The sequence below is a fragment of the Trichosurus vulpecula genome, chromosome 2 (genome assembly GCF_011100635.1).
Source record: "Trichosurus vulpecula isolate mTriVul1 chromosome 2, mTriVul1.pri, whole genome shotgun sequence".
NCBI lineage: Eukaryota > Metazoa > Chordata > Mammalia > Diprotodontia > Phalangeridae > Trichosurus > Trichosurus vulpecula.
In genome coordinates, this window is record NC_050574.1 from 10,403,849 (window position 1) to 10,428,584 (window position 24,736).

The window sequence follows — 24,736 nt, forward strand, 5'->3', positions numbered from 1 at the left end:
TCCATAGTTGCAGATGAATCACTGATAAGTGAGTTAAAAGTCCCTGGAATTGACTTTGACACTATCAATATCAGTAGCATTTTTATCATATTCATTTGCAATGTTCAAGAATTCAAAGCAATATAATTTTCTTACCTCTTAGGTGGCTTTTGGCAGGACTGCTTGTGACATATAAATAAGGAATGTAGACCACATATGGTTAAGAGGGTTCTTTATCCCATTCAAATTTACACAGATAATGTTGGTCCCTTAGAGTCATGCAGAGTTCAGCTCAATGTAGGGGTTCTAGGGGTATCCTTGGAGATTAATAGCATGTCTTTCTTTTTTTAAGTAACATGAAATTTTGGTATATGATTATGATGGAATACTGCTGTGCTTTAAGAAATGATAAACTAAATAATATTAGAAAAAGATGGAAATCTTGTATATATACTTATTTGTGTATAATGGTAGCCATTTCTAGGGTGGGGGGGGAGAACAAAAGGAAAAAAATGAAAATTTTATTATATACTTAAAAGGAATAAGAAGTTGTACATAATAGATTGGTAGTTTCATATGTACTCATCTTTTAAAAATTATCCTGTGTTCTCTAAATGCTTGTTTTATTCTATAAATTAAAAATTCAATAATTATAAAACCTAACATGCTAAGTTAGTTTTGCTTTTTTTTTAAAGCAGGGTGCATGACATAGAGATCCACAGTTGGATATACCTTCTATATTCTTCTTTGTATAGGGAAATGTTCTTTTTTCTTTAACTTCTCTCCATTCACATGGCCATTTACCTAGTTCACAGTCTCTCTAAAACTTCTGTATTATTTCAATTATTTCTTAACTGATTTTCAGGACTCAGGTCTTCCCTCCTCATGAATCCATCCTCCATTCATCACACAGTTGTCAAATTAGCATATATAAGGAACATGCCTTACCATGTCACTTTCCTACTCAGAAAGCTGGAATAGCTCCCTGTTGTCTCTAGGATTAAATGAAAACTACAACAGGCAGAAATTAATGTCTTTCACAGTGCAGCTCCCACCTACCATTCAAGAGTGAAACAGCCAGTGAAAGAACATCAAAGTATTCAGCAGAGCAATAAAATAATGAAAATTTTAAAAAAGAAATAAGGACAGATGTTAGAATAATAAGTGGTGGATTCAGAGAAAAAATAAAAAAGGCACAATAGATATTTGGACAATTGTTAGTAGTGTGTTTTTTGAAAAAAGAAAGACTGATTTGAAACACCAGAAGCAAATACAGAAGAAAAATTATGTCAAAATCAAAAGGAAAAGGATGCAAGGAAGAACAATTGGATGAATGAAAAAAACGACTTCTTAATCAATTACAATCAGCAAAACACTGAGCCACACACTGGGAATGCAAATAGAAAAAAGGAAGCAGGAGAAATCTGAACTGATCATGGGTAGGCAGGGCCAATCTAATACAAAATGACAATTTGACCTTAACTAATCAGTACATTCAATGCCACCCTAATTAAACTACCAAAACATTTTACCAAATTACAAAAAATAACAACAAAATTCATTTGGAATAACAAAAAGTCAAAAATATCAGAGAAAATAATGAAAAAACATATATATAAAGGAACAAAATTTAGCAGTACCAAATCTTGAACTGTGTTATATGGCAGTAATTATCAAAACTGTTTAGTACTGGCAAGGAAATAGAAAGGTAGATCAATGGAACAAAGTAGATATACAATTCACAGTAGCAAATATATATAGTAATCTTGTGTTTTACATATATAAAGAGTTAAGTTTTTTGGATAACGATTCATTATTTGGTAAGAGTTGTTAAGAAAACTGGAAAACAGTGTGACAGAAATGGGGTATTAAACAAAATATTTTACCATTTACCAAGATAAAATCAAAAGTGGCAGAAGACATTGAAATAAAGAGAGATATTCAAGAAAATCTGAAGAACATGAAATACAGTACTTACCAAGCTTATGGATAGACAATTTATGAGATAGAGAGCTGAGTGAGGTGTAAAATGGGTAATTTTGATTACATTAAATTAAAAAGATTTTTTATAAGTGACACAAATGAAGTCAACATTAGAAAGAAAGCAGAAAATAGCGAGAAACTTTTATAGCCACTTTCTCAGATAAAGATCTCATATATCAAATATGTAAAGAACTCTGACAAATCTATAAGAAGACAAATATTTGCCCAATTAGTAAATGGTCAAATGATATTAACAGGTAGTTTTAATGAAGAAAAAATATCACATGAAAACGCTCTAAATCATTATTGATTAGTCAAATGCAAATTAAAACAACCTTGAGATATCATTTTACACATACTAGACAGGTGGAAATGATTGAAGCATAAGTGACAAATGTTGAAGGGATGTGGAAAAATTGAGAAACTAATTCATTGTTCGTGGAATGGTGAACAGATCCAACCATTTTGTGGAGCAATCTGGAATTATGCCCAAAGAATTATTAAAATGCCTATACTCTACGACCCAGCAATATCACTACTAGCTCTACTTCCAAAGATGATTAGGGAAAAAGGAAAAGAATCTATATGTTCTAAAACATTTATAGCAGCTCTCTTTCTGATGGCAAGGAATTGGAAATTGTGAGTGTGCCTGTCAATTCCAGAATGACCGAGCAAGTTGTGCTATATGATTGTGATTAAATATTACTGTGCTATAAGAAATGATGAATCATTGTTTTTAGAAAAAAATGGATAGACTTACATGGAACAATGAAGTATAAAATGAGCAGAACCAAGAGAATATTATATACAGTAACAACAATAATGTTTTAAGAACAATTTTGAAAGCTAAGTAATTTTAATTATTATAAATACCCAAATTAACTACAAAGATCATACAAAGGAAGACACTATTTGCAACCAGAGAAAGAAATTATAAATAGAAGTGTATACAGAATGATTTTACACACATACACACACACATTTGTGTCAAATGGTAGCCATCTCTAGAATTAGGGGGAAGAAAAAACACATTATAACTTTTTTATATATTTAAAAGTAGTAGCTTTACATAATAGATTTTCAGTTTCATGTGAAATAATCTTTTAAAAATGCTACAGTGTTGTATGAAATGTTTGTTTTATTCCACTAACTAAAATAAAATAAAGAAAAATTTTAAAAAAGGAAAGAGTTTGTTCTCTTGAGGAACTTATATTTTAGGTAGAAGGACAAACCATAAAATGAACTTCAGACACAGGGTAAATTGAAGGCTCAAAAATCCTAAGTTTCAGTGGGGTAGATGGCAAGACCATCCTTATGTTACCTCAACAGGTCAGATGATAATGTCAAGATTCTAGAGGATTCAGTGGCAGGGTAGTAGATGACAAGGTCTGGTGGTCATATATATATATATATATATATATATATACACACACACACATATGTGTATGTATACATATATGTGTATATACAGATACATATATGTGTGTATATACACACGTACATATATATACATACACATAAACAAATAAAAATGCATATATATATACACATATGACTGAAGGACATAAAGTTGTTGAGTCCTATCTCATTCAAACTATGTGAACTATTTGTTATTGTTATCAGTTAGCTGTTTTTCAGTCTTATCTGACTCTGTGTGACCCCTTTTGAGATTTTCTTGGTTAAGATGCTAGGGTGGTTTGCCATTTCCCTGTCCACCTCATTTGCAGATGAGGAAACTGAGGCAAACAGAGTTAAACGACTTGCTCAGGGTCAAATAGTAAATGTCTGAGGTTGGATTTGAATTCAGGAAGATGAGTCTTCCTGACCATAGGCTTGGCTTTCTGAACACTGTGCCATGTAGCTGCCCTAACTTAGGTATGTTCCTCATTAATAAGAAATACAAGGAAATAGCTACAGATTTTTGAAAGCAAAGGAGATTGTTTTCCATGCCCAATATAACATATACTCCTAAGCTGAGATTAAGTTCAAATATTCACATGAATCTGTGATTTCACTAATTTGGAAATTTCCTAAAATAATACATGTTATAGTCCATCACAGCCAAATGATCTTGTGATATTCTTGTCCATGTCCCACAAGCTTATTGAAAGAGGAGCACAATGTGCTAGAGGCCTTTTGCTCTCCCGGAAGTAAATGCAGAGTCCAGGATAAGGGTCTGCTGAAGTAGACATGGGGCATGTGGGTAACACTCACCTCCAGGTTCTCAGTAGACCTTTTTGTCTCCTGTCTAGGTTGCTTGGGATGTTCCTCTTAGGTATCATGTAACTTTTTTGTTGTGATTTTTGTGAATGTATACAACTTCATCTGGTCTATCTGTAACTGTCTAACATAAGAACTACATAAGCTGATAAGGAGAAGACACTTGGAAACCTGTGGAAACATGAGAAGTCCAAATTTCTCAAGACCATTCAGAAAACAGAAGGCTTTACTCCATTCAAAAGGGAGGAGGGAGGAGTTCCAGGCCAAGTCCAAAACCAAGGAATATTTTAACGCCTTCTCTGAACAGTTAGTTCTTCACTCAAAATTATGATTGAGATATTTAAAATTGAAACTGCAATTTAATTTAAGAACAACTTTGAGTGCTGCCATTTTAACTATTACAAATCCCAAAATTAAGTACAAAGAACATACAAGGGGAGGATCTTAACAGTAACATTGTGTGGTGAGGTGACAATGGATTTATTTACCAATTCTTCTCTTAAACATAGATAAAGCTAATACAGTTAGACTAAGAACATCGGTAAAGTACTGGACAATGGATAAAAGCTGAACAGTACAAATCTACAGTGAATCAATACAAATATATTGTATAAAGCAGAGTTAAACATGTAGGCTACAAACCACAATATGGTCAACAACATTCCTGAGTCCCAACCTAATCAGATTAAAATGTAATTAGGAAATATTCAAGAAAACAAAAATTCACAAGAATACAGATAATGTTAATATGTGTTTTTCTAATTCAATATTGAACCCATAGGTATCCTTACCTATAGTTTAGTGGTATTTGTTTCAAATTGAGTTTGACACAATTGATGAAAAAAACCAGCCCCACAATATATTAGTCAAATAATCACCAAATTTGAGGGACTGAAAGAATATCCAAAGCCATATATTTAAACCCAGGCTGCTCTAAGGTTTCTCTAAGGTGTTAGGTGTCCTTAAAAATCCTGAAAAAGTGTTCTAGTCACTTTTTTAAGTGAAAGCCTTCCAAAATTTTAAGCCAGTTATCACGTCTTCTCTTAGTTTACTAAGCTAAATAACTCCTCTTCATATGAACCGGGATTAAAATTTCTTGTTATTCTGTTTATAATCCTCTGGATTTATTGCAACTTGTCCATGAGCTTAGTATTGGGTGTTAAAGGAGAAAAAGTACCACTGGTATGAGAGTTTGCTAAGCCCTTTTCTGGGCCCTCATCTGCCTTTGGTGTCTACTTGTTACTCAGCTTACAGCTGTGGCTCCAAGAAGCAGTAGCATGCACAGTGGCCACACTCTGCTAAAAACATCTTGGTACATTGGTCAAATCAGGTTAAAGACAAACAACAAGCCTTAAATCCATTGGGGAGTTAGGAGACTATTTAAGGATGTGAAGATCTCCCCAATAGGATGGATGAATGAGAAGAATTTGTTGCATTAGCCATAAAGCTGAAGTAAGTATTGTGAAGCAATTAGAGATTGGTCACATACCAAAGAAGATGCAAAGGTTATCTGTTGTATCCTGAGCCATGTCCAGTCGTCTTGACTTTTGTCATGGACTTCCATGACTCTGGAAAAGAGAATGAGACTGACAACCTTCTCCAACTCTGCTCATTTAAATTTGATTCATGTGGATGTCAAGACATCATTCCATTGCAAAGGATGAACAAGAACCCAGATATTGATATGATATGACTAATATGCTTAATATTAATGATTTATGAGGTGATTAACATAACAGTTGTTTTCCAATTTTGTTTTTTGTTATGACAAAAAGACTTGCTATGAATATTCTCATGTCTATAGCACCTTCATTTCTGTAATTGATGTGTTTAGGGTATATGCTCATTAATGTCTCTCAACATTAAACACTACACATAAATGTGTCAGCCTTTCCAATATTGACTTTTTCCAACTTTTATCAACCTTAACTGATTTCATATTCTGTCTATAATGCATATGATGGTATGTGTGACCCTGTGTAATTTATTTAACTCTCAGTGCTCTGGGACAGTCTTTAATGGTATAAGTGATAGAGAAGGGAATGATTACCAAGGGGGAGGGGTGGGGCTCCTTACATTGCAGTTCTATTAACCAATGAATTCATAGACCTATCCCAGTTCCCATATTATCATGAAGAAATCTATACCAATTTTTAGACTGTAATATCGTACTTGATATGCATTGGATATAATTTTTTCACATTTATTATCTTTTGTGTGGCTACAAGTCTAACCAACCACTTGGAAATTAATTTAGAATTTTCAAGAAAAATCACTAGATTGTGTGTAATGTTTAATGTTGAGACACATCAATTACAGAAATGAAGGTGCTATAGACATGAGAATATTCATAGCAAGCCTTTTTGTCATAACAAAAACAAAATTGGAGAACAACTGTTATGTTAATCTAAAAAATATACATTTCACTCTAAGATCAAATGACAAATATCAAGGAAGATTGGAATAAGAGACCAGAAAACGCAAAGGAAACAGATTGTAACTGACCGCTTTCCTCCTGGTAGAAGGATGGGGAGCTGTGGGCTTCAAATGTCTTTTTTTATCTGCCAGATGTCATTACTTTATTTGTAGGTTTCCTTAACTAGTTTCTTTCTTGAAAAAGAATGGTAAAATGTGATGAGGGATTCTTTGGAACTGAATGTGATGTAAAAATTAAAATACATTTTGTTTTTCTCTGATTTATTCATATATCTACCTATCTATCTACCTATCTATCTATGATTATTTATTTAATTTATCATTTTTATCCTTCCCATCTACGAGACTTTGGGTTCTAAAGTTTCTTGCCCTTCCTCCCCTCCCACCTCCCCAAGACAGCATTCATTCTGATATAGGCCATAATGGACAATCATATTAAACATATAGCAACATTAATCATGTTGTAAAGAAGAGTGAGAACCAAAGGAAAAAAAAACAATGAGAAAGAAGAAACAACAAAGAAAGAGATAAAATAGTATGCTTCAATCTGCGTTCAGACTCCATAGTTCATTCTCTGGATGTGCATTGCATTTTCCATCGTAGCTCTTTTTGAATGGTCTTAGATCCTTGCATTGCTTTGGAGAGCTAAGTCTATCAAAGTTGGTCATCAGAAATTCATACTATTACTGTGTACAAGGTTCTCCTGGTTCTGCTCACCACACTTACCATCAGTTAATGGAAGTCTTTCCAAGTTTTCCTGAAATCCTCCTCCTCATCATTGCTTATGGAACAATAGTATTCCATTACATTCATCACGCAACTTGTTTAGCCATTCCCCAATTGATGGCCATCCCCTCAGTTTCCAATTCTTAGCCACCACAAAAAGAGTTGCTATAAATATTTTTGTACATGTGGGTCCTTTTTCCCATTTTTATGATCTCTTTGGGACAGAGATCTAGAAGTGGTATTTCTGGGTCAAAGGGAAATCACAGTTTTATATCCTTTTGGGAATATTTCCAAATTGTTCTCCAGATAGGTTGGATCAGTTCATAACTCCAACAAAATGCATTAGTATTCCAATTTTTACCCATCTTCTCCAACATTTATCATTTTCTGGTTTTGTCATGTTAGCCAATCTTATAAGTGTGATGTAGTACCTCAGAATTGTTTTAATTTTTATTTCTCTACACAATAGGGATTTAGAGCATTTTATATGACTATAGAGAGCTTTAATGTTTATTTTAAAGCTGCCTGTTTATATCCTTTGACCATATATTAACTGGAGAATGGCTCGCTTTCTTATAATTTTGACTCAGTTCTCTATATATTTTAGAATTGTGGCCTTTATCAGAGACATTGGCTCTAAAAATTGTTTTCCATCTCTCTGTTTCCCTTCTAATCTTGGTTGCATTTGCTTTGTTCTTGCAAAAACTTTTCAATTTAATGTAATCACAATTATCCATTTTTTATTTCATAATGTGCTCTATCTCTTGTTTGGTCATAAATTCTTCCCTTCTCCATAGATCTGACAGGCAAACTATACCTTGCTCTCCTAATTTGCTTATAGTATCAGCTTTTATATTTTAATTGTGTGCCAATTTTGATTTTATCTTCATATATGCTGTAAGATGTTGGTCTATGCCTAGTTTCTGCCATATTTTTTTCAGGTTTTCCCAGAAGATATGTCAGATAGTGAGTTTTTATCTCAGAAGCTGGGGCCTTTGGATTTATCAAACTGTAAATCACTATAGTAATTGAGTTGTGTGTCTTGTGTATTTAACCTATTCCATTGATCCAGCACTCTATTTCTTAGCCAGTCCTAAGTAATTTTGGTGATTTCTGCTTTATAATACAGTTTTAGATCTGGTACAGATTGGCCACCTTCCATTGCCTTTCCTTTAATTAATTCCCTTTTTTCTTCTAGATGAATTTTTTAACTTATTTTTTTATAGACCTACAAAATAAGTTTTTGCTAGTTTGATTGCTATGGCACTAAATAAGTCAATTAATTTAGGTAGAATTGTCCATTTTATTATATATTATCTCAGTCTACTCATCACCAACTGATATTTTTCCAACTATTTACATTTGACTTTAATTGTGTGAAAAGTGTTTTGTAATTGTACTCATAGAATTCCTTGGTTTGTCCTGACAGATAGACTCTCAAATATCTTAGAATGTCTACAGTAACTTTAAAAGGAATTTCTCTTTCCATCTCTTGGTGTTGGGCTTTATTAGTAATATATAGAAATGCTGGTGATTTGTGTGGGTTTATTTTATATCTTGCAACTTTGCTAAAGTTGTTAATTATTCCAAGTAGTTTTTTATTTGATTCTCTAGGGTTCTCTAAGTATTCCATCATATCATCTGCAAAGAGTGATAGCTTTGTTTCTTTTTTGCCTATTCTAATTCTTTCAATTTATTTTTCTTCTCTTATTGCTAAAACTAACATTTCCAGTACAATATTGAATGACAATGGCAATAATGGATATACTTGTTTCATCCCTGACCTTCCTGGGAAAGCTTCTAACTTATCCCATTACATATAATGGTTGCTGATGGTTTTACATAGATGCTACTTATTATTTTAAGGAAATTTCATTTATTCTGATGCTCTCTAGTGTTTTTAATAAGAATCGGTGTTGTATTTTGTCAAGTTTTTTCTGCATCTATTTAGATGATCATACGATTTCTGTTAATTTTGTTATTGATATGGTCAGTTTTACTGATAGTTTTTATAATATTGAACCAGTCCTGCATTTGTGGTATAAATCTCACCTGGTCATTGTGTGTTATTCTTATGATAAGTTGCTATAATCTCCTTGCTAATACTGTATGTAAAATTTTTGCATCTACATTCATTAGGAAAATTGCTCTATAATTTTCTTTCTCTATTTTGGCTCTTCTATTTTTTCTATTTGGCTCTATAATTTTCTTTCTCTATTTTGGCTCTTCTATTTCTCTATTTGGCTCTTAGATATCAGCATGATATTTGTATCATAAAAAGAATTCGGTAGGGTTCCTTCTTCACCCATTTTTTTCAAATAGTTTATATAGTCTTTGAATTAATTGTTTTTCAAAAATTTGGTAAAATTCATTTTTGAATCCATTTGATTCTTGTGGATTTCATTTATGGCTTGTTTAATTTATTTTTCTGAAATGGGGTTATTTAGGTATTTTATTTCCTCTTCTGTTGTTCTGGGCAATTCGTAGTTTTAAAAATATTCATCCATTTCACTAAGATTGTCAAATTTATTGGCAGAGAGCTGGGCAAAATATTTCCTAATTATTGTTTTAATTTCCTCTTCAATAGTGGTGAATTCACCCTTTTTATTTTTGGTACTGGCAATTTGGTATTTTCTTTTTTTTAATCAAATTAACCGACGGTTTATGTATTTTACTGTTTTTTTCATAAAACCAGCCCTTAGTTTTATTTATTAGTTTAATAATTTTCTTAATTTGAATTTTATTAATCTCTCCTTTGATTTTCAGAATTTCTAATTTGGTATTTAATTGGGGATTTTTTATGTGTTTTTTCCCTAGGTTTTTTCGTTGCATGTCCAATTGATCTCATTTTTTTTCTATTTTATTACTCTAAACTTTGAGAGATATACAATTACCCCTAACAACTCATTTGACTGCATCCCATAGATTTTGTTGTGTTGTCTCATTATTGTCATTATCTTGTATGATGTGGTTGATTGTTTTTATGATTTCTTGTTTGACCCACTCATCCTTTAGGATTAGATTATTTAGTTTCTAATTAATATTTAGCCTATATTTCCATGGCCCTTTATTAAATATAATTTTCATTGCACTGTGATCTGAAAAGGATGTATTTAATATTTCTGCCTTTCTGCATTGGATTATGAGGTTTTTATGCCCTACTACATTGGCAATTTTTGTGTAGGTGCCATGCACTACTGAGAAAAAGACATATTCCTTTCTATCCCCATTCAGTTTTCCTTGATACTGTCTTGAAAAATGCTGTCTAGGCTTTTTTTTTTTTATCATGGCTTTCAGGTACATCAATAATTCTTAAGTTATCTCTCCTGGATCTATTTTCTTGGCCAGTTCTTTTTCCAATGAGGCATTTTACATTTTCTTCTATTTTTTTTTCAGTGTTTTGATTTTGTTTAACTAATTCTTGATGTCTCATAGAGTCATTAGCTTCCACTTGCTGTTTCAACAATCCGGCTAGCAGCTTCTGTGGGGGTGTAAGATCCACCTACAACCAGCACCCAGAAAGCTGCCAGCATGCCACAGAAGCACAGGTTCTTTTGATCTGCTTAACTAAGGAAAGCTATGTGAAGGGGTTGACAAGCTTACTTTTATTCAGCATACAAATATCATTCACTTAGTTCAGGGGAAAAAGCCAGCACATTGAACTTCAGAACAAATACAAAGTACAAACATCGACAGACAGACCTTGTCTAATTCAAATCCCAATATATAGTTACCAGAGTTTCACAAAGTCTCAGCATCCAGGTTACAAGCTGGAGGGCCCCTAGCTACAGCTGCCCGGAGTCGCCGCATCAACACCATCTCGAGTGAGAGTCCCTGAGCAAATGTCTCTGTCCTCCCTTCTTATAGGGCTTGAGACGTCATCAAATGTCACCTGAATGACCAGAACTTAGGCTGCTATGATTGGCTCTTGAGTTAGCCCCTCCCCTTAGGACCCTGGGAAGTTCACATCCACCTAGGTTAGGTTAACACCTAATAGGGGTTTGGGCCTGGGGCTTAGCACCTAGTAAGGCTCAATGAAATACACTGAATTAGTCAAAGGAAACAAAGGCCAAACTATTCAAGGGCACTTGGTTGAACTAAGGGCTAAGGAGCCCATTTTGCTTACCAACACACTTGCCCAATTCTAATTTTTAACAAATTGTTTTTTTCAGTTAGATTTTGTACCTCCTTTTCCATTTGACCAATTGTGTTTTAAGGAATTGTTTTCTACAGTTAATTTTTGTTCCTACTTTTCCAAGCTGTTGACTCTCTCTTGAATGCCTTTCATTGCTTTTCTCATTTTTTCTTCTACCTCTTTTATTTAACTTTTAAAATCTTTCTTGAGCCCTTCCAAGAGGACTTTTTGGGCTTGAAACCAGTTCATATTCCCCTTTGAGGTTTTGTATGCAGGTACATTGGCAATGTTGTCCTCTTCTGAGTTTGTGTTTTGATCTGCCCTGTCCTGATACAAAGAGTTTATTGTCAGTGTTGGTTTTTACTTTTTTCTCATCTTATTTGCCTATGCCCTGGCTTTTAAAGTTGAACTCTGCTTCTTGGGCACAGGGTGCACCATCTCAAGCTCCTTTTGCTGTAGGTCAGGGGCCTGGTCACTGGCTTTGTGTGCTAGGGCCTTAGATCCTCGCAGCTGGAGGTTGCAATTGTCTGTTAGCTTATGTGGTGCTGAGCTGGGGTTGTAGTGATGGTGTCTGCTCTGTGCTAAGGCCAGGTGGGGTTTTTCTCCATTTCTCCAAGCCTACACAGAAGCACATAGAGGTCTGGCTTCTTGAAGGATGCCTGCCCACCCAGTACTGTGCTGGAACAGAGGGAGGTCCAGCCACTAGAAGTCGCCTGCCAATCCAGTGTTATGCTGAAGCAGGGGATCTATGTTGTTGGATCATGCCTTCCCTCCTGGGGCTGTGCTGAAGCACACTGAGATCCAGCTGCTGGATGATACCTGCCCACGAAGGGCTGTGCCAAAATAGGGTATGGTTATCTTTACTGGAGTCTATTGTTTTCCCAGGCTTTGCTAAGGTATGTTGGGGATCCCACTTTCAGCATTTGCCCTCTCCACTACCCTGGGGCTCAGGACTTTCCACTGATTTGTTGAGGTGGGGCTTGCCACTGGCTTGCTGCGGTGCCTCCTGTCCTGTAATGCACTCCTTTTTTCCTGAGTGAAACAGACCTTTGTTGCTGATCTTCAAACTTTCTTAGGCTAAGAGACTGCTCCACCTCATCTTTCTGCTGTTTTTGCTGTTCCAGGATTTTTCCTGGGAAGTTTTTTTTTGGTGTTGTCTTAGAGGTCAATATGGGAGGGATACAGCAACTTACTGCTTACTCTGCCATCTTGGCTCCCAGAAGTCCCAGTTTTAGTAAAATATGGTTTAAAACATTTTAAACAAAATTTGTGAAGCTCTCTTCCTTATATTCAAAGCCATAACCATAGCCACAGAATATCTGTATAAACTGAGTTAATAAGCCAAAGAACTCCTCAAGACATTTGAATCTCTCCTCTTTTGCATTTTCAAGAATGGGTGAAAGGAGGCTTATTAAGGTTTTTTTGAGGGAACCTGAGAGATAATGAATCCTACAGCCATAATAAGTACTCTCACACATGCTCATTAATTAATATTTCTTGAACACTTTCTCATTGCTCTTGGGGGGAACTTTATCTGCCACCTTTGCTTTTGCTACCCAGAGATAATTACCCCAGTGCAATAATCTCTGCCTCTCTGTATTTGGCTAAAGAACAGGGAAACTGTCCCCAAGGAAATGCAAGGAATTTGCAGCAAAGATGAAATTGGCCTAAGGAGCCACCCTATCAAACATGGTATACACCTTCACCTACAAATATAATGGGGGAAATTGAGGGAAAACTTGCTTCCAAATCAAGAAAAACAGAATTATGATGGCCAGACAACAATGGAAACTTTATAATTTTCTGAGAAGTGCATTCTGGAGAAGCTAACAGCAAGGAGACTTGTTGCCTTATTCAGGTATGATAAAAGTGAATTTGAATTGAATGCTTCCTCCACTCTAATTTTGCCCCTTCCTTCCTTCCCTCCTACCTTCCTTCCTTCCTTCCTTTCTCTTTCTTTCTTTCTTTCTTTCTTTCTTTCTTTCTTTCTTTCTTTCTTTCTTTCTTTCTTTCTTTCTTTCTTCCTTCCTTCCTTCCTTCCTTCCTTCCTTCCTTCCTTTCTTTCTTTCTTTCTTTCTTTCTTTCTTTCTTTCTTTCTTTCTTTCTTTCTTTCTTTCTTTATTTTTTTTTTCTCTCTCTCTCTCTCTCTCTCTCTCTCTCTCTCTCTCTCTCTCCCCCTTTCTTTTTTTCCTTCTTTCTCTCTTTTTCTTTCTTTCCCTATTCCTCTACATATCCCTTCTTTTCAAATATTTCCCTACTTTCATTCCCTCCTGAAAAAGGGAGATCACATCTTAGGAAAAGGAAATCTAAGTGGAAGCCGGGATAGAATGAAAAGTGACTCAGTCTATTGAAGAGCAAAAAAGAAGCTAAGCATTTCAGTTTAGTGGACATACAGATATTTATATACAAGTGACTGGGTGGTTGTATAGGTTTGTTTCACAGATGTAGAATGAGAATGAATAGTGGAGACCATCCAGTCCAGTAATTTCATTTTAGGGATGAGAAAAAATGCACAGAGAGGAAAAGTATTTCTTTCAAGATTGCACCTTTGGAAGTGGTTTAGCTCAAATGTGAACTCAGGTATGCTGATTCCAAAGCCAGTGTCATTCTCCATATACAATAAAAGGGATTCCATCACTGAACCAACAGTCCCTTTGGTAAAAACACATTTTCTCCAGGCACCCATGGTAGACCTGCCTGGTGGCAGAAATGCTAAGGAGCATTAAAGTTCAAAGGAAAGTGATTCTTTTATCTAGCTGCCAGTATTATCAAAGTTTACTACCTCAAATGTTGAGCAGTGAGGTTTCAAATTTTTCAAAAGAGCTGAACTCAAATTTTGAACTGCAAACAAAGGAGTTAAGAGAAACCATGTAAATCTGGTCATTTGTCACCTGAAAGTGATATCTTATATCTTCAAACCCAGACAGCTTCCATCTCTTTAATCTCCTTTAAATATTTGTCAATTTCATATTTTTATCTTATTTCAATCTCTAAAATTATCCCCTTTCCCATTCATTTAGCTGGCTGCCAAGTTTCTGATATTTGAGCACTCTCTATCCCTGCCCAGCCATAGATCTGACCACTTCCCTGAGTGAAACTAGAACAAATGGGTGAGTACATATAAAATTTTTAAACAAAACTCAGTCTTTCAAGTTCATTCTTTGAAATATTAATAAATTGCATGTCAAATCAGAAACCACTTGGCAATATGGTTATATAGGAAGCAGGAGTCCCAATAGTTTTGCCCAGTTGTTACTAACAATTGGTACTTCTTTACCAATTATAGCCTAATATAGGGCTGAAAACCACATTTTCCCAATTGAGGTACCAATAGTATGAAAAGATTCAGGTTTAAGTTCTTACATATGACAGGTATTTGGAAAGCAGTTTTATGCTGGGCTTGCAGGAACTTTTGTTCCTAAGCTGCGGTATCTTGATGCTATAACCCTGGAAAACTTGTAGCTGATATTTGTCATACATTATTTTACATTTAATTGGTGCTTGTATCTCATTGATTGATTAATATTTCTCTCAATTTCACCTTCATGAGCATTCATTTGTAAAACAGATTTTTTTTAAAAAAAATATAGTCTGCCTGTGGCCAAACCGAAGGACCATTATTGGTGGAGTTTTGAACTGGTCCAACCATTATGCAAAGCAATTTAGAGCAACACCTGACAAGCAATTGAATCATGAATAGTGGCACTACTTATTTCAAAGAGTAAAGGAGGAGAAAAGGAACGCTTATGTATGAATATATTTATATAACTTCTTTTTGTGGTGGCAAATAAGCCAATTATCATCTGCAAACATGAAATAGAGTGGAAAATTTAAGAAGAACTTGGGAAGATATGTATAAAATGATGCAACATGAAGGGACCATAAACAATGTAATTATATATTAACAACAATATTTTGAATATAATCAACTTTGAAAAAACTAATGAACAAAATAATAAACCACAGATCCAATAGACTCATGATGAAGCCATCAGTCTTCATTCAGATAGAGAGGCAAGGGACTCAGGACAGGTATTAAAGCAGATTTTCTTTTCTTTTACTTCTTCCTTCCTTCTTTCCTTCCTCCATCCTTAATTCCTTCCTTCCTTCCTTCCTTCCTTCCTTCCTTCCTTCCTTCCTTCCTTCTCTCTCTCTCTCTCTCTCTCTCTCTCTCTCTCTCTCTCTCTCACACTCTCTCTGTCTCTGTCTGTCTCTGTCTCTCTATTTTTTACTGATAACTAATATGGTCATTTGATTTAGGTGAATATATGTGCATACTATTTTTTTGTCTAGTTTTCAATAGGTGAGGAAGAATGAGAAATATGGAACAGAATTCAGAACTGAAAATGAGAAAAAAATCAAATATACATATACGTGTTTACAAACATATGTATATATGTATGTATATACGTATGTATGTGTGTATGTGTTTAACATAACAAAAATGTAGCTCCTCTGCCAAGAATTGATTACTACTCAACTAAAAATGTTATTGTGGAGAATTAGTGGCCAAGAAATATCTGTCTACCAACCATCCCCAAATTCTGGATTTTTAACCTTGAATGATTTCTTTAGGGCAGCAGTGGGCTTAAGAGAAAGGGGGATGGAGTCTCAGGACATTCTGGTCCCTTGGATGCCATTCCATATGAAACAAGAGTAGAGTTGGGGGGGGGGTGGCAGGCCACTTATTTTTCATTTCCTGATGCCTCTGAAAGGAAGAAAATTGAAGTGATAAGATTGGGAGAGCCAATGACCAGCTATGGTGACAATTAGATGAAGCGAGACTATTCAGAGGAGCAGAGACAATAGCAGGCCAGGTCAGCGACTTCACCATTCTTCTGTGCCTGGATAGGGGAAATATATGGTTGTATATATTTCCTATTCACCTGCAATTTCTTCTTTCAGTCAGTGGGAAAGTGTGTTGAGGACAGTGGTAGGAGAAAAAGTTATAGTCCCTGTTTCCACTGACGGTAAAAGCAGCCAGCATTTTTGAAACTATGTCTTTTAAAATATCTGACTTTTTCTTCAAGGTGTTCGTGGATATAAAGACATGCTAAGACCGCATCTCAGAGGACTTAAAGAATTAAAGATCATCATTTTCATTGGTGGCTTCTGACCTAGGTCAGATTGTGCTGATTATTCACTCACAGATAATCAACACATTACAGGAAAAAAGAAGTCAATGTGGGGTCTTTGGTAACACTATTTTGCTTCCTTAAGTATCCATGTTTTTAATACTTGGAATTCCCAAGTGTAGTAATTTCCTTTACAAGGACAGGACTCCACCTCTCATGTAACTTGTAGTTTTTCCTTGAGAGGTAACCTGACTTGCCCAGAGTCACACAGCCAGTACACTACAGGGGCCATGTCTTATACACTAATGATAAAAATGAAATAGTCTCTCCTACACGCAGTATGGCTTTAATAATCATTGATTGATGGACCGTTTCATTTTTCTTTGGCTCCCTAAGTCACTCATTGGAGTCTGAAAATGTCTAACTTTACCACCACTGTGACTGAATTTCTCCTTATGGGGTTTTCTGACACCCGTGAGCTGCAGATTCTATATTCTTTGCTTTTCTTTCTCATTTACTCAGCAGGCCTGATGGGGAATCTCCTCATTGTCATCGTCACCACCTTTGACAGGAGACTCCACACCCCAATGTACTTTTTCCTTAGGAATCTGTCCATTGTGGATGCCTGCTTCATATCAATAACAATTCCCCAGCCATCTATTAACTCCCTGGTAAACAACAGAGCTATCTCAGTTCCTGGATGTGCAGCTCAGATATTCCTGGTGAATTTCATGGCATATGTTGAGTTTACTTTGCTCACTGTCATGGCCCGTGATCGTTATGTTGCCATTTGCCACCCACTTCTCTATTCAGTGATCATGAATCCCAGTGTGTGTATTCAGATGACCTTAATGTGCTTGTTCACTGGCCTTTTGTATGCAGGTTTCCATACTGGTTACACATTTCAGTTATCTTTCTGCCAATCCAATGTGATCCACCAGTTTTTCTGTGATATCCCCTCTCTACTCAAGATCTCTTGCTCAGAGACATTCAGCAATATGTTATGCTTACTTGTCTCTACTCTGGTGATTGGGGGTGGCTGCTTTGCCTTCATCACCGCATCTTACGTTACCATATTTTCCACTGTCCTCAAATTTCCAGTGAAAGAACACCAAAAGAAAGCCTTCTCTACTTGTGTCCCCCACATCATTGTAGTTTCTTTGTTTCTTTTTTCAGGTTATTATGCATACCTACAACCACCTTCAGATTCTGGTTCCATTAAAGATATAATAATTTCAATATTCTATTCTATAATACCTCCTTTTCTGAACCCCATTATATATAGTCTACGGAATAAGCAGATAAAAGAGGCTACACGAATAGTAGTGAAGGGAAAACTTTTGCTAAGGAATAAAGCATAAACTGTAGTTCTTTCCTCATGTTGTTGGACCTAATTCATTCATAAATGAAAAATCTCTCATATGTATGAATATATATATATGTACACATATATACACATGTATGTATGTATACATATACATATATATATATATATATGCACACACATATATAAGTTATGGGTTGCTATTTGTATTTTGATAGTTACAGATGCATCACTGATCTTAATGAGTTAAAAAGTGCTTAGAATTGACTTTGATACTATCAATATTAGTATCATTTTTATGATTTTGAGAAATATTCATGAATTCCAAATGATATAATTCCCTTAGCTCTTCGGTGGCCTTTGTTAGGACTACTTACAACATATAAATAAGGAATATATTCCATATAGGGTTTTTTCCCTCTTAAATTCAACAGACAACTCTGGTCCCTTAAAGCAATGCGGAATTCATCTCAACCTAAGGGTTCTAGGGATATCGCTGGAGGTGAATAGGATGTCTTTCTTTTTTTAAAAAGTAACATGAATTTTTTGTATGTGATTGGGATGGAATACTACTGTGCTATAAGAAATGATAAGCTCAGTGATATTAGAAAAGATGTAAAGGCTTACATATATACCTATTTGTGTATAATGGTAGCCATCTCTTGGGCATGGGGTGGGAAGGAAAAAAGAGAAATTTACATGATAATTTTATTATATATTTAAAAGGAATAGCAAGTTGTACATAATAGATTGCCAGTTTCATGTGTAATCATGTTTTTTTATTATGTTATGTTATGGAAATATGTTTTATTCCATAAATTAAAAGCAGAATAAATTTTAAAAAATAATCTAGTATGCTGAATTTATTATTATTATTTATTTCACATCAAACTGCATGGCATAGAGATCACAAGTGGATATACCTACTATATTCTCCTTTGTATAGGGAAATATTCTTTTTTAAAAAAATCTCTCCATTCACATCACCATTTACTTAGTTCACAGTTTCTCCAGAATTTCTGTATTATTTTAATGCTCTCCCCTAATTGTTTTTTTTTTCAGGATTCAGGGTTTTCTTCCTCAGGAATCCATCCTTCACTCATCACGCCACTGTTAAATTATGATATGTAAGGAAAATGCCTTACCGTGTCACTCTCCCACTCGGAAAGCTCAAATAGTTCCCCGTTGCTTCTAAGATTAAATGCAAGCTGCAATATGGAGAAATTAATGTCTTTCACAGTGCAGCTCCCACCTACCATTCAAGACCAGACATGAATACCCAAGTTGAAGAAAACCAAAATGGTCAGAAGAGCAATAAAACAATTAAAAGTTTTAAAGGAATTAAGAATATATGTTAGAATAATAAATTGTGGCTTCAGAGAAAAAAAATAAAAAGAGACAAACAATAGAGTGTTTCAGACAGATGTTTATAGGTTTTTTTTTTTGAAAAGAGAATGACTGATTTTAAATACCAGAAGCAAATACAAAAGAAAATTTATGTCAAAATCAAAAGGTATAAGATGCAAGAAGGAGTGAATGAATGAGTGAACCATAAAAAGTAATTCTTAAGCATTTATAGTAAGTGAAACACTGAGCCAAACCCTGGGAATACAAATAGAAAGAAAGGAAATGGGAGAAATACCAATTCCTCATGGGTGGGTAGGGCCAATACAATAAAATGACAATTATACCTTAGTTAATTTATATATTCAATGGTATTCCAATTGAATTACAAAAAAATTGTTACTGAATTAGAAAAAATAATAACAAAATTCATTTGGAAGAGCAAATATCAAAAGAAAAAATGAAAAAACATGTAAAGGAGTATAGTTTAGCATAACCACATCTTAAACTGTGTTATAAGGCAGTAATTTTCTTTTGCTTTATTAAGACGTTTTTATTTTTAGCTTACAACTCTCAGTTCCACATGAACCTGAGTTCCAGATTTTCTTCCCCCCTTCCCCCTTCCCTCCCCAAGACAGAATGGAAAACAATATATCTTCTACATATAACTTCACATTGAACTTATTTACACAATATTCAAATTGTAAAGAAGAATTATTATCCATTGAATGAATCATGAGAAAGAAGAAACAAAATGAGAAAAAACCAAAAACCAAAACAAAAGTGAGAAGAAAAAAAAGTAAAAAAAGGAGAGCAAACAGTTTGCCTCAATTAAGTCTCCATAGTTCTCTCTCTGGATGTAGATATCTCTCTCCCTCATGAGTCCTTTGGCTTTGTCTTTGAACGTTGCATTGCTTCTTAGAGCTAAGTCTGTCAAGGTTAGTCATCACAGAATCCATATATCCGTGGTCGTGTATAATGTTCTCCTAGTTCTGCTCTGCTCACTCAGCATTATATTGTGTAGGTTTTTCCAGGTCATTATGAAGTCCGTATCTTCCCCATTTATTATAGCACAATAGAATTCCATTGCATCCATATACCACAACTTGTTCAGCCATTACCCAATTGATGGGCATCCCCTTGATTTCCAGTTCTTTGCTAGTACAAAAAAAGCTGCTATAAATATCTTTGTACATTTGGGTCCTTTTCCCACTTGTGTGATCTCTTTGGGATACAACCCTAGAAGTGGTATTGCTGGGTCAAAGGGTATGAACATTTTTATAGTCCTTTGGGCTCTCTGCTCTCCAGAATGGCTGGACCAGCTCACAGCTCCACCAGAAATATAACAGTGTTCCAATTTTCCCACATCCTCTCTGCATTTATCATTTCCCTGTTTTGTCTTTTTAGGCAATCTGACAGGAGAGATGTGGTACCTAAGAGTTGTTTTGATTTGCATTTATCTAATCAGCATTGATTTTGAGAATTTTTTCATATGCCTACAGATATCTTTAATTTCTTCCTCTGAAAACTGCCTGTTCATGTCCTTTGGCCATTTCTCAAATGGGGAATAACTTGTGTTCCTGTAAGTTTGAATCAGTTCCTGTATATTTTAGAAATGAGGCCTTCATCAGAGACACTAGTGGTAAAGATTTTCTCCCAATTTTCTGCTTCACTTCTAATCTTTGTTGCATTGGCTATTTTTATGAAAAAAACTTTTCAATTTGACATAATCAAAATTATCCATTTTGCATTTTGTAATGCTTTCTGTCTCCTGTTGTGTCATGAATTCTTTGCTTTTCCATAAATCTGATAGGTAAACTATTCCTTGCTCTTCTAAATTGCTTATAGTATCAGCCTTTATTCCTAAATGGAATATGCTGTAAGATATTGGTCTATGCCCAATTTCTGCCCTATCATTTTCCAATTTTCCCAGTAGTTTTCATGAAATAGTGAATTCTTAGCCCAGAAGCTGGATTCTTTGGGTTCATCAAAGAGTAGAATGCTATAGTCATTGACTACTGTGTCTCGTGTACCTAGCCTATTCCACTGATCCATGACTCTATTTCTTAGCCAGTACCAGGTAGTTTTGATGACTGCTGCTTTATAGTACAGTTTAATATCTGTTATGGCTAAACCACCTTCCCTAGCATTTCTTTTCATTAATTCCATAGATATTCTAGACCTCTTGTTCTTCCAGATGTATTTTATTATTATTTTATCTTGCTCTATAAGATAACTTTTTGGTAGTTCGATAAGTATGGCATTAAATAAATTAATTAATTTAGGTAAAATTGTCATTTTCCCCATTTATTTAGATCTGACTTTATTTGTGTGAAAAGTATTTCATAATTATGCATATAGGCCCTGGGTTTGTCATGGCAGATAGATTCCCAAATATTTTATAGTGTCTATAGTAACTTTAAATGGAATTTCTCTTTATATCCCTTGTTGTTTGGCTTTGTTAGTAATGTATAGGAATGACAAGGATTTATGTGGGTTTATTTTATATCCTGTAACTTTGCCAAAATTGTTTATTATTTCAAGTAATTTTTTACTTGATTCTCTAGGATTCTCTAAGTAAATTATCGTATCATCTGCAAAAAGTGATAATTTAGTTTTTCTTTGCCTTCAATTTTTTTTCTTCTCTTATTGCTACAGCTAATGTTTCTAGTACCAAAGTGAATAAAAGGGGTGAAAATGGACATCCTAGTTTCACCCCTGATCTTATTGGGAATGTCTCTAGCTTATCCCCATTACAAATAATGCTTGTTGATGGTTTTAGGTAGATGCCATTTGTAATTGTATGGAAGGCTCCGTTGATTCCTGTGCTTTCTAGTGTTTTTAATAGGTATGGGTGTTACATTTTGTCAAAGGCTTTTCTGCATCTATTGAGATGATCATATGGTTTCTGCTAGTATTGTTGTTGATATGATCAATTATGCTGATAGTTTTCCTAATATTGAACCAACCTTGCATTCCTGGAATAAATCCTACTTGGTCATAGTGTATTATTCTCCTGATAAGTTGCTGCAATCTTTTTGTTAATATTTTATTTAAAATTTTTGCATCAATATTCATTAGGGAAATTGGTCTATAATATTCTCTCTCTGTTTTGACACTTCCTGGTTTGGATATTAGTACCATATTTGTGTCATAAAAAAGAATTTGGTAGGACTCCTTCCTCACCTATTTTCCCAAATAGTCTATAAAGTATAGGAATTAATTGTTGTTTGAATTCATTGATCTTTTTCTCTATTTTATTCGTGTAAGCATTTAGAGATATAAAACTTCCCATAAGATCTGCTTTTTCTGTATCCCATAGGTTTTGGTATGTTGTCTAATTATTATAATTCTCTTGAATGAAGTTATTAATTGTTCCTATGATTTGTTCTTTGGCCCACTCATTCTTTAGAATTAGATTATATAATTTCCAATTAATTTTTATCTTCTTTTTCCATGGTTCTTTGATACAAATAATTTTCATTGCATCATTATCTGAAAAAGGATGCTTTGACTACTTCTGCCTTTCTGCACTGGATTGTGAGGTTTTTATGCCCTAGGACATTGTCAGTTTTTGTGTATGTGCCATGTACTGCTGAGAAAAAAGGTGTATTCCTTTTTATCCCATTCAGTTTTTTCCAGAGGTCTATCATATCAGCCCTTTTAAAAATTCTATTCACCTACTTAACTTCTTTCTTATTTATTTTGAGGTTAGATTTATCAAGTTTAGTGAGGCGGAGGTTGAGGTAGTCCGCTAGTGTGGTTTTGTAGTCTATTTCTTCCTGTAACTCCCTTAACTTCTCCTCTAAGAATTTCCCTGCTATACCACTTGGTGCATATATGTTAAATAATTATATTGCTTCATTGTTTATGGTGATTTTAGCAGGATATAGTTGGGTCTATCTTTGCTTTTGCTTTGTCTGAGATTAGGATTGCTACCCCTGCTTTTTTTTTTTACTTTAGCTGAAGCACAATATATTCTATTCCTGCCTTTTACCTTTAACCTATGTGTATCCCCCTGTTTCAAATGTGTTTCTTGTAAACAGCATATTGTATGTAGGATCATGATTTTTAATCCATTCTGCTATCCACTTCCATTTTATGTGAGAGTTCATCTCATTCACATTCACAATTATGATTACTGTCTTTTTCTCCATCCTATTTCCCCCCTGTTTATGCTCTTGTTTCTCCCTTTCCCCTTCCACTCCGCAACAGTGTTTTGCTTTTGACCACTGCCTTCCTTAGTTTACCCTCCCTCTTGATTCCCATCCCTTATCTTACCATTTTCCCCTTGCTACTTTTTCCCTCCCTTCTGACCACCTGTATTTGCAATAAAGATGGGCTCTTAGCACTTATTCAACCAAGTGCCCTTGAAGAATTTGGCCTTTGTTTCCTTGATTAAAATAGGAGTCCTTGATGATCACCTTGCCTCAAGGGAAAGCCTAGTTTATGTGGGTTTGAGTGACATGTTTGTGATATCCAAGGCTTTTAGAGCATGTGGCTTTAAGTCGCATTTTTGTGACACTTTTTGGTCATGTGGGTGTTGCGTGTGTGACTCACCTTTGACCCTGAAGAAGATTTATAAACCAAGAGGTTAGCTTTCTTCCTTGGAGCTCTGAGTCACAGCAGGAATGGCGGGTGACTCTGGGTAGCCGCTGTTATGAGCTCCCCGGCTTTGGAAAAAAGTCAGATATTGATGCTTCTCTGGTAACTGTATATTGTGATTTTGCCAGATGGAAATCTGTCTGTTGATTCATGTTTATTTGCTCTGTTTGTATTTTCTCTGAAGCTCAAGGTGCTGGCTTTTCCCCCTGAGCTGAGCGAATGATATTTGTACGTTGGATGAAAGTAAGATTGTTAACCCCTTAACATTGCTTTCCTTAGTAAAACAGATCAAAAGAACCTGTGCTTGCAGCATTCTTGTTGTTGGGCTTATGTTGATTTTTCACCCCCACAACAGCTGCAAGCTGAATTGTTACAAAACCACTCCTCTCCCTTTTTTGCCCTTTCCCCTCCTACTGCCTGTAGGACAAGTTAGATTGCTGTACTTCTCAGTGTATGTTATTCCCTTCTTGAACCAAATGCAATGAGAGTGAAACCCAAATACTGCTCTTCTCCCTCCCTTCTTTTCCTCTATGCAATATGTTTTTGTGCCTCTTCATGCGATGTAATTTACCCTTTTCTACTACCTCCCTACCTCTTCTCCCAGAACCATCCCTTTATATCTCTTAATTATGTTTTTTTCACTATATTGGTTATTTTATACTGATACCCACAGTCTACGAATATCTCTTTCAATTATCATAATAACTATACAGTTCTCAAGATCGACATATATATGAAACAAAATCATCCCATATCAAGATGTAACTAATTAGTCTTATTGATTAAGTAGGATTTCTTTTCCTTGGTTAACCTTTTCAATGTCTCTCTTGTGTGTTGTATTTGGAGATCAAATTTTCCATTGAGCTCTGGCCTTTTCATCAGGAAGGTCTGGAATACCCTTATTTCATT

The 24,736-nt window shown here is 34.9% G+C and overlaps 1 protein-coding gene across 1 annotated transcript; it reads left to right on the plus strand.

Annotated features, from left to right (window-relative positions):
- Positions 1-16,955: 16,955 nt before the first annotated feature.
- LOC118839827 (olfactory receptor 14C36-like) lies at positions 16,956-17,915 on the plus strand. Its single transcript, XM_036747339.1, has one exon. The coding sequence runs from the start codon at positions 16,971-16,973 to the stop codon at positions 17,913-17,915; it is 945 nt and encodes a 314-aa protein (XP_036603234.1). The 5' UTR covers positions 16,956-16,970.
- Positions 17,916-24,736: the final 6,821 nt, after the last annotated feature.

Excerpts from the sequence above, each read along its gene's own strand:
- LOC118839827 (XM_036747339.1), top strand. The coding sequence starts at position 16,971 with ATGTCTAACTTTACCACCACTGTGACTGAATTTCTCCTTATGGGGTTT.